This window comes from Oreochromis aureus, linkage group 7, assembly GCF_013358895.1.
Source record: "Oreochromis aureus strain Israel breed Guangdong linkage group 7, ZZ_aureus, whole genome shotgun sequence".
Taxonomy (NCBI): domain Eukaryota; kingdom Metazoa; phylum Chordata; class Actinopteri; order Cichliformes; family Cichlidae; genus Oreochromis; species Oreochromis aureus.
Window position 1 is genome coordinate 17246253 of NC_052948.1, and position 15850 is coordinate 17262102.

The 15850-nt window shown below is 39.0% G+C and overlaps 2 protein-coding genes across 2 annotated transcripts in view; one reads left to right on the forward strand and one right to left on the reverse strand.

Moving 5' to 3' along the window:
• The first annotated feature begins 1292 nt into the window (after nt 1-1292).
• On the forward strand, nt 1293-12995 carry ucmab (upper zone of growth plate and cartilage matrix associated b). The gene is made up of 5 exons (XM_031755629.2): nt 1293-1420; nt 1546-1608; nt 1703-1798; nt 12035-12133; nt 12210-12995. The coding sequence occupies exons 1-5, from the start codon at nt 1363-1365 to the stop codon at nt 12305-12307; spliced, it is 414 nt and encodes a 137-aa protein (XP_031611489.1). The 5' UTR covers nt 1293-1362; the 3' UTR covers nt 12308-12995.
• Nucleotides 12996-13115: 120 nt separating this feature from the next.
• Nucleotides 13116-15850, reverse strand: part of camk1db (calcium/calmodulin-dependent protein kinase 1Db) — a 28405-nt gene continuing 25670 nt past the window's right edge. Inside the window, exon 11 of the mRNA XM_031755735.2 lies at nt 13116-15123. Within this exon, the coding sequence (XP_031611595.1) occupies nt 14972-15123 (152 nt within the window). The 3' untranslated portion in view covers nt 13116-14971. The remainder of the gene's footprint in view (nt 15124-15850) is intronic.

Here is a 15850-nt window from a genome sequence, read left to right on the forward strand (position 1 = left end):
GATGGTGCAGTGAGATTTTTATTTTTGTATTTTTCTTAACCAGGCATGACATTATGACCATATTGGAGCATATATGCTTCCTGTTCCCATAGCCTAGGAACAGGAAGCATATATCTGAAAACATCTAAACACACATACTGGTAAAATTCTGCCTCCTACTGGTGACAGCTTTAGTTACTATCTGCAGAGAGTAATTAGAGAAAGTACCTTTAATGAAAAAAATGAAAATTGCCCTATGAAGTAATATCTTTTCACAGTTACTCAGATATTGTAAAGGAAGACGTGGAAAGAAACACAGCCACATGTATTTTTTAATTTTCTGAAAATATATTTATTTATTTAACAGGGGCGGTGCATGGTAATAAACATGAGTGTAAAAATATAATGTAAACATGCCAGATTGTTGCAAAAATAATAGTTTGAAACTGTAACCCCTGAACAGGTCACAGAAAACTTTAAATTATTCAAGTCACAGGCTAGAAATATATAATCCAAATGCATGTATTATCAGCACACTGTTGTTGCTATTTAATGTTGCAGTTTTCTTCAGTCCCGATGCTGTTCTGTTTCACACCTACCTGAATAAAATACACTCACCACAAATGCTCACTCCAGAATCTTCGTATCTCTCTGAGCACCAGTCCCCCAACTCCTGGATTCTCCCTCAAAACAATTTAAACATTCACTCTTTTCTGGGGCCCGGCCAGAGTACAGTTTGGAAGAAATTCAAGCAAACAGAGGGCTGCATACTTTCCTGCACAACTCTTTGCCTCGCAGAGAGAGCAGCTTTGTTGAGGGGGCCCGTTTCAAAGGAGACATTTGGCAAGGAGTCCCTGCTCCGGCTCCTGGCCTCAACTGTTTTCTGTCACATTTTTTTCTTTTAAAGAAACATCAGTATTTTTGTTGTCTCCCATCCATCGTCTCTGGAACAAATATTATTCTCCAGGAAGCCAGTGCATGAGCAGCCCAGACTATAATTTTTCTGGTGAGACCTACACTATGTTTTCTCTTCTGTTATTAATGAAACAGTTACAAGTGTCACTGATGCAATAGTCCCATAGATTGTGTCATTTCAGGTCATTTTAATTTCAGCTAAAATTCATAGAAAAAAAAAAGAGAGAAGCAGCATGTTTACTGAGCTGAAATGAAACCCTCGGCACCTTCTTGTGACTTGGAAGCCCTCTGGCATGTTTGTTGGTTTCAGCCTCTTATCAGATCTGCACGATCACTCCCTCCCTGCTCTGAGAAGCAGTCGATATCCCCCCAGGCGCCCTATCCCACCTCTCACATACGTCTTACTCACCTCTCTCCCTCTTGCTCCTCTTCATCACTCACATCTCTCAGTATTTCAGAGTTTAAAAGATGTCCTGGTCGTATGCAACCCTCTTGGCTCTCCTCACTGTGCTTTTTGCACTTTCATGTGAGTGTGATCCAGGAGTGAGATTTTTTACAAAAAAAATTGTCTTATTAGTTGGTTGCAGTCATGAGAAAAACTGGATTCTGTGTTTTGAACTTAGAGCTTTCATGTTTTGTGCTTCGACACAGGGTCTCCGGAGGCCAGCTCTGCAGCTGTGCCGGGTAGCACAGGCAGCACTAAAGATCCTCAAGGTCAGGGGCTGCATCAGCTGCGTTTCTTTCCCTGCGTATCGCCCTGTGTATCACTTTACACTGTGAACTGAACTCCCTCCTGCTTCCACTGCAGGTTCACTGAAGAGGGTCTTCATGAAGCAGGCCGATGCCTCAAACTTCTTCAGAAGACGCAGCAGACGTGGTGTGAAGTCCCAGGATGAGCTGGACGGTGAGTTCACTTTGAGTCAGTTTGCAGTCGTTTGGAGTCTGACATGGTCAGCCAGGCTGTGTTTGCACGGTGAAGTCTGTTTGTGGTCAGTTCTGGCATAAAATGCTAGAAAATGCTAGCTTTTACCTGTAAAAACAAGAAAAAATTACTTCTGCTAATGTTCTGCTAAATGTGCTTTAGGGCTGTACCTTTAATACCCACACACAATTCAAGGAAATATAAAAAGTGGGTTGTTAATCAATGATATAAGTGACCACTTACCAGTCTTTGCATCTTATAATTGCCATTATAAAGTCAACAGCGATGGACACAAGATTATTTACAAAAGAATAAGAACAGAGAAAACATTAAACTGTCTTAGAAATGAACTTTTAAAGCAAGATTGGAATATTGTATATGAACAAACAGAAGTTAATAAAGCTTACGAAGGATTTTTAAGAACATTTAACACATTACTTGATAAAAACTGCCCAGTAATTGAAATCAATAGGAAACACAACTATGCAGGAAGACCATGGATGACCAAAGGACTACAAAATGCCAGCAAAAAAAAGAATACCCTATATCGAGAATTCATAAAAAAGAGAACAATAGAAACTGAAAGGAAGTATAAAACTTACAAAAATAAATTAACTAATATAATGAGATCCTGTAATAGAGAGTATTTCATTAAAAGGTTAGAACACAATAAAGATAACACAAGAGATATATGGAATGTATTAAACAGTATAATCAAAAATGAATCAAGGAATAATGATTACCCTGGGTACTTTATAGAAGGGACAAGAAGTATTAATAACATGGAAGAGATAGTAAATGGCTTTAATGAATTCTTCGTAAACATAGGGCCAAAACTGGCAGAAGAAATAAAGGTTGATGGAATAGAAAGGGACACTGGGGAAAATATTGAAAGGAATAGTAGCTCAATGTTTTTAAGAGCAGTGGAAGAGAAAGAGATTTATGACATAGTTAGAGGACTTAAGAACAAAACCAGTACAGACTGGAATGATATTGATATGGTAACAGTAAAGACAGTTATTGATGGGATTGTAAAACCATTAAAATACATATTCAACTTGTCGTTTCAAAAAGGGGTTTTTCCACAAAAAATGAAAGTTGCTAAAGTTATTCCCATTTACAAAACCGGTGAAAGGCATCATTTTACAAACTATAGACCAGTGTCAATACTCTCCCAGTTCTCTAAGATACTGGAAAAACTTTTCATAAAAGATTTGACAATTTTGTGGAAAATATGAATTACTGACAGATAGTCAGTATGGGTTCAGAAGTAACAGATCAACAGCTTTAGCACTGATAGATTTAATGGAAAAGATAACGGAATGTATGGATAATAAGAGGTATGCACTCGGCATTTTCTTAGATTTAAAGAAGGCGTTTGATACTGTTAATCATGAAATTTTATTAAAAACTGGAAAAGTATGGGTTTAGGGGAGTGGTTTTGGAATGGTTTAAAAGCTATATGTAGGAATAGGCAACAATATGTACAAATAAATGAATATAAATCTAATCTGATGGATATAGCTTGTGGAGTACCTCAAGGTTCAGTATTGGGTCCAAAAATGTTTATTATGTACTTAAATGATATTTGCAGAGTATCGGAGATTTTAAAGTTTGTAATATTTGCTGATGACACAAATATACTGTGTTCAGGGGTGGAATTGCCACAGGTTTTGGAGATGATCACACAGGAATTAACAATATTAAAGAAGTGGTTTGATATAAATAAATTATCATTGAATCTAGATAAAACCAAATTTATGTTGTTTGGAAAACAAAAGAAAAACATCAAAATAGAAATATGTGTTGACAATGTATATTTAGAAAGAGTAAATGAAATAAAATTTCTTGGTGTGATCATTGACCACAAGCTCTGCTGGAAGCCACACATTACTTATGTTCGGGGAAAATGGCACGGGCATTGCCGTCCTGGGGAAAGCAAAGCCTATGTTGGATCAGAAAGCACTGCACATATTATACTGTGCTTTACTACTGCCATATATGAGCTACTGTGTAGAGGTTTGGGAAACACATACAAAGGTAATACACAAACAATAACTATAATACAGAAAAGGGCCATTAGATTAATAAATAATGTGGGGTACAGGGACCATACAAATGCACTCTTTGTCAAAATGCAAGCTATTAAATTCAAAGACTTGGTGGAGTTTAAAACAGCGCAAATAATGTATAAAGTAAGAAATAAATTGCTTCCAAAAGAAATCTGTAAATTGTTCATAGAAAGAGAAGGTGGGTATAACTTAAGAGGAAATGGAATTTAAAAATACAAAGTGCTAGAACAACTTTAAGAACTATGTCTCTCTCAATTGCAGGAGTTAAATTATGGAACAGTCTAACAGAAGAAATAAAAGAAAGTAAAACGTAAGCCAGTTTAAAGTAAAATATAAAAACAAATTTTAAATAAGTATAAGAATGAAGAAAACGGGTTAACCCAGGACGGTAATGTTGCTGGTAATGGTATTGTGGTTCTTGGTTGTTTTTTTTTTTGGTTTGTTTGTTTTTCCATAACTTATGAATATGCAAATATACACATTCTGTATTTTTCATATAAAAGAAACTATACTGTGGTGGGGCTTGCTAATTTCTTTTTTTTTGATTTATGTATGTTTTGTTTTGTTTTGCTGTACTTTTGTTTCATATGTTGTTTGTTTAATTTAAGACTAAAAGAAAATTAAAAGAATGAGAGGTAAAACTTGAGGGGGTAGGGACAAATAAGTAATTACTTCTGCCTACTCCTTTTCAAACAAATAATGAAATGATATTTGGAAATGATTGTGAAGGCACATGTTTGAAATAAAAATGAACTGAACTGAACTGAACTGAAGATGTGACAGAAATATGCTACAGTGTCAAATGCTGTAATCAGACCTAAGAGCACGAGGACAGACAAATTACCAGCATCAACAGGTCATTAAAGACTCTCAGAAGAGCCGTTTATGTGTTACGTCATGATTTGAAATCACATTGGAACTTCTCAGAGAAGTTTAAATCCAGATGTGAGGGACCGAGCAGTGAAGGCATAGAGGACACAGGAAATACAGCCTCAAGGTGGGTTTTTATTTTACCCCAAGAAAAAGTTCAAAAATATGATTAATGTGTCAATTAAAGAGCTTAATTAAATATAATTCTATTCAAAAAATGACTTACAGAAAATTCACTAGGAAAAAAAAAGTATACACAACGTAACTCAAACACAAAGACACAGGAGGGTAACTTGGATAGTGGTTTGGCCAAACCATTAACACACAATATGGGAAACAGAACTAAACACTAACTAAGCACAAAATAACCTAACTAACCCTAAAACACCCCCTTGCTGACAAGCACATAGTTGGTCCTGCTGAGCTGGTGTTGTGCTTTCAAAGTCATGCCTTTTGCTTAGGCAGGAAACAGCCAAACCAGGTTAAACAAAAGAAAGAGAAACATAATATAATATACATTTAATTTAACAGAATACATTTTAAAAACCACACAGCGCTACTATGTGCAGGCTTCATAATATCACTGTTAGGTTTAAGTGAAGAAATGAATGAATTACATTACCGAAATACATTTTTAACTGCAAAACCAAACCAATGAGGTGAGTGGACTGGTTTTTTACCAATGTGTGGCTGAGGCCATCACACCAGGTGTGACTGTAGTTGGTTATAAACAGAAAAATGAGCCTAGAAATGGGCTTTTTGTCAAGCTTTGAATATCTGATTGTTTAAATGATGGTTTCATTGTCAAAAAGCCGGTATGGGTGGATTGCAGGAACATGCAGAAGATCAGGAGGAAATCTTCACTGTTACTTGAAGATTTTTTCTTATTTTTTGGCACTGAAAAAAGCCTGATACATCAGGCAGATAAAATATCTCTGAGATCCACGAGCCTCAGCATTATGTGCGCAAGTGAAAAATGTAGTGGTGCTGAGGCAAAGATAATAACGTTTTACACATTTGTCATCCTCATCCTGAACATAAAGATGTTTGATACTGTGCTGGGAACAAGTGTCAGAGTATCGCTGAACCCCAGTGATGAATGTATTGAAATTGTTTTATTGTATTACTTGTTTTATTAAAAATTCACTTCTGGTGTCTGTATTAACGATGAGATGACTCATAGAGATGCAGCCCTTTTGTTTCCTGACTCTGCTGTGAGGGAACATGTTTATGGCAGTCTGAATGATTTTATAGTCATGGCAGCCAGCAGCTGTTAACCTTATTGTGGACCTGGCATGACCCGAGACCATCCCAGACCTCCGTTTCCTGTCCTGGCGCTGCAGCAGGACACACAGGGCGGCCTGCAACCCACACCAGTGTGCTCCTGTCAAAGTATTCGCATTACTGAACAATGTGTGGCATTCTTGAGCCATTTACCACCGGCTGTTATGCACAGTTTTACCAGCAGGAAGGTGAGAGTGCACAACAATGCTGCCATTCTGAACTGCAGTTGCATAACGTGCCGCACGTGTGATGACAGCGAGACACTTTGTGCAAAAAACTCCAGAAAAAATAGGAGGAATAAAATGAGCACAAAGCAGAGAACAGACTGAAAAGACAGAGATGGATGAGTGAGTGGGTGAGTGGTTGTGAGTTGAATGTGGAATGTGCCAACACACAGGCAGAAAGGGGTCAGAGAAAAAAAAAAAGTAAGTACCAAGTGAGAAAAACAAGCTGCTCACTTTGAAGAGCCTCTCATGCTGCATTAAGGCATTTACCTGTCCTGCAGTTGGATGAAATTTTGAAGGGAAGTATTTGATAGAGGCAGCTGTTTCAGCTGGCAGATATGATGACATATAGTTTCTAGTCAGAGTTTTGATATCCAAAGATGGACATCGCAGTCCAACAAATGATGCTGTTTGGCTTTTGTGGGAGTCGGTGAGCCATAAGCAGGTCAGCGGTAATGTGCGGGGTGGATAAAATGATGGATGATTAGCTCTGCTGTGCAATTTCTGAAAGAGATAAAATATAAAACTAAAGTCAGATGACCTCAGTACTAAGTGTGCTGAATAAACTTTCACATGCTGGTGACAGATACTGCTCTGTAAGTTAATCTCTAAATCTTTTTCAGCTTGGTAATTTACGACTTGAATTCCAAGCAGCCGCACGTGTGCATGCCAACTTAAGCTGGGAATTCTGATGAAAGGTCAAAGGCTGTTCAATTTTTCCAGTGTGAGTGGTTTGTCTTCACTGAAGTTGTGGTTAGGGTGCTGTCAGTCATGGGCTGTCTGTCTACTTGCAGCGAGCAGACAGCTGTCGATGGAAACGGCGTACAAAGTATGCGGTACTACCGGTCAGACAATAGACGTTACAGCTAACTCTGCTGTCACCCCTTGTGGTTCAAAGTGGTATTACATGAAGGTCAGGCCATAGTTCTACTTCAGCTGATACCTCTTCAACACATTACCTAGATATTTTTGGACATAAAGTCTTAATACAGCCCGCTTATCAACCAATCAGCATTAGACCAACACACAGTATCATCCACGTCCAGCAACATGCAGTTGTGATTGTGCAGGACTGCACAGTCTGCGTTGGGTGAAAACCCTCCTCCTCTCTGAAGCCGTGCTTTGAGTGCTCAAGCAGGGCAGAAAAGCACTATAAAAGAACCAGTCCATTTACACTGTCTGTAGGAAAATACATACAATATGTGAACAGACACAGTCGTGGTATGAATTCCACATTACTTGCCCTACAGGAGTGTTTTCTTCATTGTCTACCTGCTGATCAAGGATCCAAGGAGGATCTCTTTGTATTCTATTAGGAGACGTCAGTGAAAGTTTTAATTCTTCTAACTATCCATCTATTGTCTTCCACTTATACAACTCATACACAGTGTTTGCCTCACACTTCACAGGTCCTAGGTTCAAACACAGGCGTTTGACCTTTTCTGTGTGGAGTTTGCATTTTCTCTCTGCGCTTGTGCTTGATTTCTCCTGTTTATCCTTCCATTAAAAACACAATAGGTTAAAGGTACTTATTAGGTAATTATACTTGTCAGAATTTCAAGCAGTTTTTTTGTGGTTACACATTTGTCTAACAAGTGGAAGATCCTTGTTTAGTCCCAAAAGGAGACACATATCTCTTTAGGGTATGCACAATCACACTGGATGGAAGGCCATTCAGTGTAAAAAGTCCACCAAATCAAACATGTGGCGCTATCTGCTGTGGCAACCCTTGTAAATAAGGGAACAGTTGAAAGTAACATTCAGTACTTGGCAGAATTTCACTAAAACATTTACCAGTAGGGGGCAGCATTTTACCCACAACAGGGGTGTGGGTTTTTTTTTCTTCTGATATGCACTGATATTTTTTTTTATTATTCTTATTTATTTATTTTCTGACTTGTTTTAGCTACACCTATGGTGCTTTCCAAAGGTAACTTCTATCTCCTATTCCTAACCTCTTTTCCTTGACTTCAATTTAAACATCATCGAGATCAAGGAAAAGTGGGTAAGAGAACTGCTAAGGACTTAGGAGAAGAGAAACGCTGTGAGCTGAGAATTGGAACACTCTCACACTCATCTCTCCTAACAATGTGACATTGTGTTAAAACTACAACGTACAGACGATGGACTACAAAATGCACATCCTATTTTGCCAGAGAGTGTTTAAACCCTGTTGTTTTAGGGCGTCATATAAAAGAGAACAGCCTGTGAAAAACAGGAGTGTTTTTGTGGTCTGCCTTATGGCATATGTATTTGTAAGAGGAGGAGAGAATATTTGTGAGAGGAGGAGAGAATATTCTCCTCATCACTTTCAGGAGGAGAATATTTAAATGTGTCACGCAAATGTGTCTGTGGCACGCAATTTATTGCAAATTGCACGCTGAAAAAAAATCCTGTCTTATGCCTGCTGTGGTTGTGATAGCTGCTACTAGGAGAGTTCATTTTTAGGAGGGCGAGATGTTATCAGAATCAGTGTGTAATCGGCACTTTGCGTGGATGGCTCAAAGCTCTTATCGCAGTGCCAAAATTTTGTCTCTGTCCTAAAACTCTTCACGCAGTCCTCACGCTGAGTGTTTAGAGGTGAACTCCACATATTTTGCCTCATGGAAATGCGCCTTATGCAAATGTACTGTTTATAAGATTGAGGAAACCTGTAGTCAGCTGAGACTGAATCACTTGGATGAGTGACGAAACTTTTTTCCCACGTAAAACGCTACGTCCAGATGAACAGAATCAACTTTTGGGGATTTACTTACCTGGATGATTGAGCATGCATCAAGACATATTGTGCCTCAGTTACACTGGGTTTTTACTGAAACTGAGCAGAAATGAGCTTCTTTTTCTTAGCACTGCACACACAGCGAACAAATTTTCTCTGCTGAATCTGTAAAAAATAAAAGCTTTAGAGTATTATATTATTGCCTGAATGTTGCAATGTGCTACCAACACTAAGAAGCTATGCGCGCTTCACGCACGTGGAACAGTAAGATAGTAACTGGGACTGCTGTTTACAGAGAGAAACACTAGCATGAAAGTTTAACACGCATTGTTAGGAGATCATCCTGCAGTTGTGACATCACAATAATTTGATCACTTAGTAAATTTGCCCAATGTCCTCTAGTATCCTTTATTTACCCTCATGGGGGGAATTCAGATGTTCCAGCAACAAAGTGACAGGTAGATGGAGCGTCCAACAAAAACCTCATCGGGGGCAAAAATGTTTGAGGAATCAGTTAATGACACACCTGCACCATCTTGTGGTTCAAAGTGGTATTACGTGAAAGTACAGTAAGGCCACAGTTTTCCTTCAGTTGATATCTCTTCAGCACAATACCTAGATATTTTGGGACATAAAGTCTTGGGTGATTGTTGAAAAGATATTCTGGTTAAATAAAGGCTAAAAATGATGATTTATATGCCCAAGTGGATTAAAATGTAAAACTGAATCGCTGCCACAAATCTTCATCTCCTGGATGAAGGAACAGCCCATTCCTCAAGTGATGCCATTGTGAGAGCAGGCGCTCACATTTCACAGTCTTTGTTACAGAAGTCAAACACAGCAGTTACATTCCAAGTCTTATTATTATGAAATTCCCTCTTTGTACTTTTTTTCAAAGCTCAGCAGTGCAATGCAAACCCTTTCTTCTGCTCCTTCTTCTTCGTCTTTCTTTTTTGGAACATTGTAATGTGTGAATAGCGAGTCAGCGTGAGACTTTTAAAAGTCAGTTGGGGGCCTGAAATACAATACAGAAGTCTTCTGTCTCCTCTTCAGTGCTTTAGGCGTCTATAGCTCGTCCGTGGTTTCAAAGTGTCCCTGGACGCAGTGATTCAGTTCTGTGGATTTGTTTGAGGGAGCAGTTTTGTGATGTTTAACAGCTTGTGTGAGTGCGTGTAAAAGTGTGTGAGCATTAAATTTAAACTCTGGTTCTCTTTTGTAGCTGCTGTATTTTTCTGCACTGTACGCAGTGTACAACTTCATGCCTCTGCTCTTCTACTTCCTATCAGCTCCATCTTTCCAGCTGATAGGAAGGCATTAGTGACTCAAATCACCACTTGTTACAACAAAGGTATGCAGAAGAACATCTCTGAACACACACACTACACTGTAACTTGAAGTAGGTAAGCTACAGCAGCATAAGACCAAACTGAGGCTAAAATTTACACATACTCATCCTAATTGGACAATAGAAAATTGAAAAAAATTTTCAGTCTTGATTTCTGCTGTGATGTTCAGATTGTCGGGTCTGATTCTGGCACAAACAACATGAAGACAGCCTATATGAGCATGGCTGTTGACTGCCTCCATCCTTTTATGACCCAGTTTTGGCCGGCTCTTATTGACAATGTTGCTTCAGTTCACTGAAGTTTGAGAATTAGTGAAACCAACTTTTGTTTCTGTGCTTTAATACCACAATAATCATCTCACTAACCTGCAGATTAATTTCTTTATCCAACAAAAGGTCTGGTGAGCAGTGTTGGTCAAGTTACTTGAAAAAAGTAATCAGTTACTAATTACTGATTACTTCCCCCAAAAAGTAATCCCGTTACTTTACTGATTACTTATTTTCAAAAGTAATTAATTACTTAGTTACTTAGTTACTTTTTAAAAACAATTTACAACCTGAATAGGTGATAAAGCGATAGATCTTTCAGCCCAATTCTACTTTTTCTGCATAATCCATCATACAAAATGTAATCAAATGGAAACGTCTCTTTTTAAAACGTTAAATCTTTTAACTTTATGCATCAAGCAAAAACTTAATTATATGCAACATTCTCTGACTGGAAGAAATTTGTTTAACATTTAAACCTATTTTCTGCACATTCCAGCACATAAAATAAAATACTTTTTTTGTGTTTACACTCACTCTTTCAAATAGATGAAAGTAAAACACAGCAGAAAATAAATAAAATCAAAGATTCAGCGGTCCTGTTGCTCTATTTTCACCTGTAAAGCAGGACTGGGGTAGGCGGAGGTTTACCCTGGTGCAGGTGTGCCGCGGCGGTCAGTGGAAGAATCCGCGAGTTTCTCTGTGAGTTTCACATATGTCGTAGCGCACTCGCTGCTTGCTTGGAAGTTTAGGGGTTTTTTTCGCTGTAAAAAGAAGTTTTCTTCCCACGCACAATGGACAGTAATGTTTTTGTCACTTTTTATGGAATCAAACTCAAAATAAGGTCAGTACTTCCACGCTTTAAACGCTGCATGCTACACTCTGTCCGCACTCGATATATTATCCATTGTTGATCTGCACACAGCTGTTGTCACGAAGGTCGCACTCGCTTACGTCACTGTCATGAGACATTCTCGCAAAAAATCACGGTTTTAGTAACGCAGCGTTCCTACGGGAAAGTAACGATAATCTACATTACTCGTTACTTGAAAAAAGTAATCAGATTACAGTAACGCGCCCATCTCTGCTGGTGAGACACAACTGGACTAAAGTACCTAACCTAAATAAAACCAGCTCAAACCTCGACAAACGACATCATGCATCAACCGAGATTATTGACTCTTCTCAAGAATAAATACTTGTACTTCTGACATTTTTGTACTTTGAGTCACACATTAAATGCAGCTGGTATTTCAAAGGAAACAGTCCAGGTAGTCACACTGAAAACTGGACTCAAGTAAAGGAGTGCTTCAGTAATTTTCATACCAATTAATTATTTCCTTTTACATCACCTTAAACAAGATTTTGGCGTTTATCTTTCTAAAATGCTCCTTATGCCTTGAAATCCTGACCATTTCATACTTGCTGTGCTTGCAGCTGAGCAGAGGCAGATTTTGGCTGCAGATGAGCGGAAGAGAGAGTTTCACGAGGAGAAGCGGAACGAGTTTGAGAGCTACGCTGAAGAGGAGCATGACGGTACGTGGAGCCTTCTCATCGGACGCAGGTGAAAAAGAAGAGTTTATTAACTGAAATTCTCCTCCTCTACTTTCAGAGCAAGATGAGAGGAGCAGAGAGAGCACCGAGCAGTGGAGGGAGTTCCACTATGACGGGATGCATCCTGCCTACGAGTACAACCGTCACTCCACCTAAGAGTGATAAGAGGAGACGTGCGACAGCTACATAGCGATGCTTTTCCACACAAACATGACCGCTGACATAGTAAAGGCAACGACTATGCAATGTATTTTTCGATTTTTAACTAGATTAATGATTAATAGATTAATCACGTGGTGTAAAAATGGTCTGACAAAGTGGACAATGAAAACAAGAATAACAAGTTTAAATCAATGAAAATGAAGAGCTTTTGGAAACTTTAAAAAAAAAAAAAATTTATCCTCATTTTATTTATCTGCAATTTACAGCTGAGATCTCGTAGATCAGGGATGTCCAACTAATTTCACATCTTGGGCCACATACAGCCTACTTTCACCCTGAGTGGGCTGCACAAATTAAACTCCCCTTTCTGTCACTGTAAAAAAGTTTTAACTACCATTTAATCCCCAAGATTTCTTAACACAGGAAAGAAAGGTGTGTGATCTCAACAGTGCATCTTAGTTTCTCTACATGATAAAGACATGCTCTTTTAGTAAACTAAAAATAAAATCTGTCAAGAAATAAAGAAATTAATCAAATCCAGTTAAAAGTCCAAATGTTTATGCCTTTCTGTCCCATGGGCCACATGCCTACAGCCCTATTCTGGCCCCTGTGCCTTATGTTTGACATCCCTGTTCTAGATAAATAAAAGAAATGTGCTTTACTGTGAATAAATGTGAAGTGTTTTATTCAAACTGTTCAACTTTTCAGGATGCCCTGGCCTCCTGGATTATAGATATGCCATATAAACTGTACAGGCAATGGGTACAAAGTCTAACTTAAAGACAAAAGACAACCACCACACATGCAAACAAGCTTCTTTTTAATGCACAAATCTCTACAACTCCAAAGCACATTTCAGTAATAATATGTAATACATGCATACTGAGGGACTTCCAGTGCTTTATAATTTGCTTTCTTTTGACGATCCCGGAGAGGTGGTGGGAAATATAGGGAAGACCAAAATAAACACAACCCAAAGCTTGTTGAGATTTGTATTTACAGTAAGTAAAAGCTCAAAGTCCATTTTGATATTCACCACATTTATTTTTTCCTCTTTTTTGGGGATAATTCAGGATTGTAAAACCCTCAAAACTGGAGATGCCGTCGTGAAGTGTTTCTTTCTTTTCTCCTTTCATATTGAGCTGGTAAAAATCCAGTGGTTACCACAGAGAAAAATACAAAGACAGATGCCTTCACTGCTCTGTGTGAAAGTCTGCAGAGAGCGAGCAGTAAGAGAAAGAGGGGGAAAGAGTCTTTCTGCTAAATTCAACAGGCTGGTATGAAAGCACAGTGATTAAACACCGAGTGAGTGAGCTGTTTTCAGACCAGCCACTTCACGAGCGGAAGCAGAGCACGATATTTCAACTACTCAACTGGACACCACTGATTGGACTGGTCTCGACTCCTGAATACATTCGCATTCATTTGTAATTTTTTCTTTTTTTTTAAAACTACAGACATAAATTCACACGTCACTGGTCAACACTTTCTTTACATCCAAATATGATTTGAGGTTTTTAAAGGGAGAAAAAAACCTATTTGGTAAGACTGCTTTAAAAGAAAGGAAACATCTCTGGCACATCAGAATAATATGCAGTATTTTAAAGGACCAACCTCACTATGTTCATCGAAACAGCAGAGTTTGATCACTTGGAGTTTGGTCAGCTTCACGTTCACGTCCCTGCAGATCCCTGAGAACTGGTCACAGAGCAACAACGCGTGGTCGCCCTCATGTGGTCAAGGAGGACTTCACAGTCACGTCAATCAAGTCATCAAATAAAACAGCGATTACAAACTAACAACTAGTAGATACTGTATCGTACAATTCGGCAAATTCAGCTTGATTTAATAACACATTTACATGATTCTGGGACTGGTATTCTTACAAAAAGTCATAACGTATTATAAGAAAATAAATATTCCAATACATTAGTGCAACGCACTGGTCCTCTCAGCGATCGCAGCCATGATTGAAAACGCACCGTCCCGCTCCTGCTTCACATCCACACACTGAAAAGCTAAAAAGGAACAACATCACTACCGTCAGGAGTTTACGATGCTGTGAGCCACCGCAGCAAATTAAGGAAAAGAAAAAAAAAACAACAAGAAAGTTCAGAGTGCAGATGATGTCACAATTAGTAACCACAGCTTGAAGCTTATATTTCACTTGCATAACACAACTCCACTCAGCAGCTTCAGGCAGGACATCGACACAAGGCATACAGTGGAAAGTCCCGTCCCAAAACAAAAGAAAAGACAGCAGCTTCAATAAAGAGTTTCCTTTAGTGTGGCACTTCGAGACCAGACGCTCTTTTATCTGCCAGGCAGCCCTGATCCAGGCTGAGCACGGCCTCCGCACAGTAACACCTTCGGTCAAGAGGCTCCCTTCACCCCACCTCTGTACTTCCAGGTCTAAATGACAATGTGAAGGGAAGCAGAGGGGGAAGCCGTGCTGATCCAAATGGAGCTGAGCCAGCGCTCCTTAAATTCCTCCCGTTTTTTTGTTTTTCGTTTTGGCAGAAACTGATGGGAGGTGGCGGGATGGGCAAACTGGGTAACGACACTGAATCAAGAGGCCTGGGATGGGTTTTTTCTTCTTTACCCACCCAAGTCTCAGAGCTCCGTGGTCTCCCAGCTCACCTCCCGCGGAACCTGGCGTCATTTAGTCCCCGTGTGGATGACGGTAACAGTGGAGGGTCGTGGCCTGGGCGGCTCAGCCGCCACTGGTGGCTCCTCTCGAGTGGGAGAGGGGGCATCTGAGTCCTGATGGTACGCTTTAGCAGTAGATGGCAGAGGATCTATAGGGTGACCTGTGGGAGACAAAGATTTCTTTCAGCAATGAATCACATGCCAGTAACTCTAAGATAAAGAAAGTTGCCAACAAATAATAATGATCACGACCAGAACTGCTTGCTAGATCTCGTGTAACAATTGAACCCTGTAGTTGTAAGTTAAACGAATAAATATTAAAATATTGTAAATACTGGATTGTTTACTCATCTATACATGTTAATCATAACACATAGTGCAGCTGATTTTTGTGTAAACAGCCCTGGAAAAACAGGTCTACAGATGCTTCAGAGAAACAGTGTTTGTGAGCCTCTCTGTACGCCAATAAGAACCCATCAGTTTATTCAGCTTCTGCCTTTTTATGGCTGCTTAAGTCTTTATTTCATTCTGGATCACATAAATGGTAAAAACATTGCCAGCACTTTCATGTTGTGCGTTACAGCAGAGTGATTCAACTGACAGCGTTCATGCTGGTTATTTTTATTAGCTTTTAACTTAAAAAATAAAATCCTCACATTTGAAAAGCCGCATTGATTTTCTTCCCCTCTTTATCAAAGATGTGTTTTTGTAAAAGTGGTTAATTTTTACAATAATGTGCAAAAGTCTTATGCATTTCTCTCTATTTTTCTAGTTGCACTTCAACCAGAAACGTTTGGTAGCCATCGGCAAGCTTGTGGCACAATTCTGGATGCTGAACCACTCTTCTTTGCACAACTGGTGGAGTTCATTTAAATGGGTTGGTTTCCT

Bases quoted from the DNA above. Each gene is read 5' to 3' on its own strand.
- ucmab (XM_031755629.2), top strand. From the start codon at position 1,363: ATGTCCTGGTCGTATGCAACCCTCTTGGCTCTCCTCACTGTGCTTTTT. The intron at 1,421-1,545 runs GTGAGTGTGATC...GCTTCGACACAG, and splicing joins TGTGCTTTTTGCACTTTCAT to GGTCTCCGGAGGCCAGCTCT. The intron at 1,799-12,034 runs GTGAGTTCACTT...CTGTGCTTGCAG, and splicing joins GTCCCAGGATGAGCTGGACG to CTGAGCAGAGGCAGATTTTG.